At 49.5% G+C, this 3,087-nt stretch overlaps 1 protein-coding gene across 1 annotated transcript; it reads right to left on the reverse strand.

Moving 5' to 3' along the window:
* Positions 1–534: 534 nt before the first annotated feature.
* hspb9 (heat shock protein, alpha-crystallin-related, 9) lies at positions 535–2,013 on the reverse strand. Its single transcript, XM_035616530.2, has 3 exons — positions 1,931–2,013; positions 1,618–1,900; positions 535–1,286 (listed from the first exon to the last, which is right to left on the reverse strand). The coding sequence occupies exons 2-3, from the start codon at positions 1,839–1,841 to the stop codon at positions 824–826; spliced, it is 687 nt and encodes a 228-aa protein (XP_035472423.2). The 5' UTR covers positions 1,842–1,900; positions 1,931–2,013; the 3' UTR covers positions 535–823.
* Between the last annotated feature and the right edge of the window lie 1,074 nt (positions 2,014–3,087).

A 3,087-nucleotide genomic window follows, 5' to 3' on the forward strand; every position in this document is an offset into this window, starting at 1 on the left:
GATGCAGAATGTAAAAAAAGTTCTCCGTGTCGAGCATCGCAAACTAAATCCCATCCACCTCCACTGCAGGTATCTAAAAAAAACAGCACACGCAGTTCTGTGGTTGCTTTAGTTATTTTCAGTGAACGAAACCTTTACAATCTGGCTATATGCTGCCTTGTCTTCTCCCCCCTTTGTTTCCTCCTCATGCCTTTATTTCTTCCCTCCTCTGTTGTGACACCCTCAGGGCCGGGCTAATGAAACAGTAAACTGCTGCTTTTGTTTGTCACCTGCGCCCGACGCTCCAACAAAATAACTTCTCCCCAGGAAACGAAACGTCACTGGAACCTTCTGAAGTTACTTATTCGGTCACCTGGGGGCAATTTAAGTATAGTGCGACGGCATTTAAGGCTCTTCCCCCTGGCTGTCTCCCTCCTCCCTCGCTCCATCGTCTGTGTAAACTGGCTGCTGGCTCCCTCTTGTGGTCACAAAAGCTCCCATCTGTTTATTTGATAAAGCCCCGCACCAAGGAGACACTATTTGCACTATGCGACATCATTTTCTGAAAATCAAAAACTTTATTTCACCGATTCCTAAAAATTGCAGATAGTTACAAAATAAATATTCTCTTCATTTAGCGAGTGTAAACTTTACTCATAGACAGTCTTTAAGTGGAAGTGTGCGTGTGTGTGTGTGTGTGTGTGTTTCTGTGTGGGCACAAAAGCATGTACACATTTGTAGATTTGGAAAAGTATTTTCACTCAGACAGTGTGTGTGTGTGTGTGTTGTATGTGTGTGTGTGTGTGTGTGTGTGTGTGTGTGTGTGTGTGTTGTGGTGTGTGCATTAGTCTGTGTGCTCCTCCTCTGTCTTGTCCTTCGTAATGGGAAACTCCAGCGACGTCCTGAACCGGACGGGCACCTGCTGCTCCTCGCCGATTGCCTGCTTGGCCACGGGGGCGTGGATCCGCAGCTGTCCGTCGTCCATCAGGGAACAGGATAGGCCGGACAGGTCCAGGTGAGTGGGCAGGTCGATCTTCTGCACGAATCCCACCTGAGACGAGGCGGAGGCGCAGAAGGCGGCGCGGGACGAGGAGGAGGAGCTGGTTTGGCTCTCCTCCGCCCCGGCCTGCTTCATGGCCACCACCGCCAGCCGCCGGCCCTCCAGCTTCACAGTGATGTCACCGGGGGCGTAACCACGAGCATCCAGGGTCACCAGGAGGTCGCTGTTATTTCCTGGGGCCTGCTGGGCTTGCAGCAGCTCCGTGCTGGGAGTCTCCCGCTGCTTCTTCTCTTTCTCATCACTGGGCCTGAAATACAAACAGAATCTGGATCAAAATCAGCTTTGTCAAGTTTGTTTTTTTTGCAAGGCTGGTCCCATTTAGTCACACTTAATCCCTACCCACGAGGGTGTTGAAACAGGAGTACCTGGACTTGGTTGTAGTAGTAAATCCCTATATGAATATTCCTTGTATAACAATACACCCCCGCAAAAAATCTCACACACACAAAACATACAGAGATCAGGAGCTAGAAAAGTATCATGGCAAATAGTGGCGCATGTTTTCACCAGAGACCTCGTCAGCCATGGGCTTGAAATCAATCAAAGAATAACGCGTAATAGTAAGTTTCTGTACATACCCTGACCCCGCGGGGGAAAGGAGCGGCAGCTGGCCGAGTCTGCGCGAGGGGGGCCCATCGTGGAGCTCCCTCAGGAGGCTGTCGGCCAGTTTGCCTCTGCGGTCGAAGAAGTCCCGCTGCAGCGAGGACAGGGCCCCGAGATGCAGCGGCCACAGCAGCCGCTCCTGGCTGAAGAACGGGTCGTCGGCAAACAGGCTGGTCAAGGCGCTGCGCTGGGACATCATGTCGGTGTGGACAAAAGCTTTTTCGCTCGACGAAACGTTTGCGTGAAGGGCAAACCAGCGGGCGTTGTGTGCCGTCGTCGTTTGCTTGCAGATTCCCTCTTTCAGACTTAGTATCTTTAGGATCCAGGGAAGAGGGCGAACTGACAATTTCCCACGTGTCTTCTTCTTCTACATTACACACGAGCCACTCCTTTATATACCCCGGCAGCTCTGCTCACAGCCACCCCTCGGAGTTATTTACACCCCATGAGCTCACGGCTGTTTGTCGGCGTGTGCCCCAGCGAGGTCAGGTATGCCCCTGCAACTCATCAAAAGGCTAAAGACAGCTCATGGCCACATCCTGGTTGTGTGTGAGTGTTCACACTTGCAGCCAGAAATGTCCCGTCACTTATTTTTTTCACAGCTTAACTTGGCTTCCTCCCTAGCAACTAACTAACCACTGTGAGCGACCATGACGTCAAGTTTCGACTTAAGAGCCTCGCAGGAATATGATTCTGATGGTCGGTGAGGTCAGAACAACCTCTACGTCTTTACGTCTTAGACGTCAATCATTTAATGTCCGCGTTATTAAGTTGACCGTGTGATTGCGTCAGAGGCCTGGCAACAAACGCTCTTGAACAGGCTACGTTTTTTTGGTTTATTGTTCAACAGGATTACGCAAAAAACTATCAGAATCATTTCCACCAGACGTTGTGGAGGGAAGGGGTTCTGGGAAAATGTTTGTACGGTAGCGGATAAGGGTGCAGATTCAGGAATTTAGAAAACTAACTTTTCCTAACTGTTTTAAGACAAATCATTTCGGTTTGTCTTCTTTTATTTCATATTTCTACTATAAGAATGAAACAAATGGTGCATGATTGTTTGGCCTTGGAGGGACATGCGCTCTTTTGAGCCCCATTCTATTTTTGGCTCATTTTTGGGGAATTTTGTAACTGCAGTAAGTCAATGAATAACACACGGCGCCCTGTAAAACGTCTTCTGTCTCCGCACATCTTCACCTCAACCCATGCCACACAGAGTGGATGAATGCGAGACCTCACCTCTTCCTATTGACTTGATATAAACACGTCTAAAAACGTACTTCCATGCTGTCTGAGCAGAGAGTTTGACCTCAGCGTGGTCATTCACAGCCGGCGTTACACGGGACCAATGAGAAATCTCTTCATTGGCAGTTAACGAGATGCAACGACTCATTTGAAAGTCGACGTGCTGCAACGGAAAGACAAGCGGGAAAACTGCCCGAGCA

This window comes from Scophthalmus maximus, chromosome 17 (genome assembly GCF_022379125.1).
Source record: "Scophthalmus maximus strain ysfricsl-2021 chromosome 17, ASM2237912v1, whole genome shotgun sequence".
NCBI lineage: Eukaryota > Metazoa > Chordata > Actinopteri > Pleuronectiformes > Scophthalmidae > Scophthalmus > Scophthalmus maximus.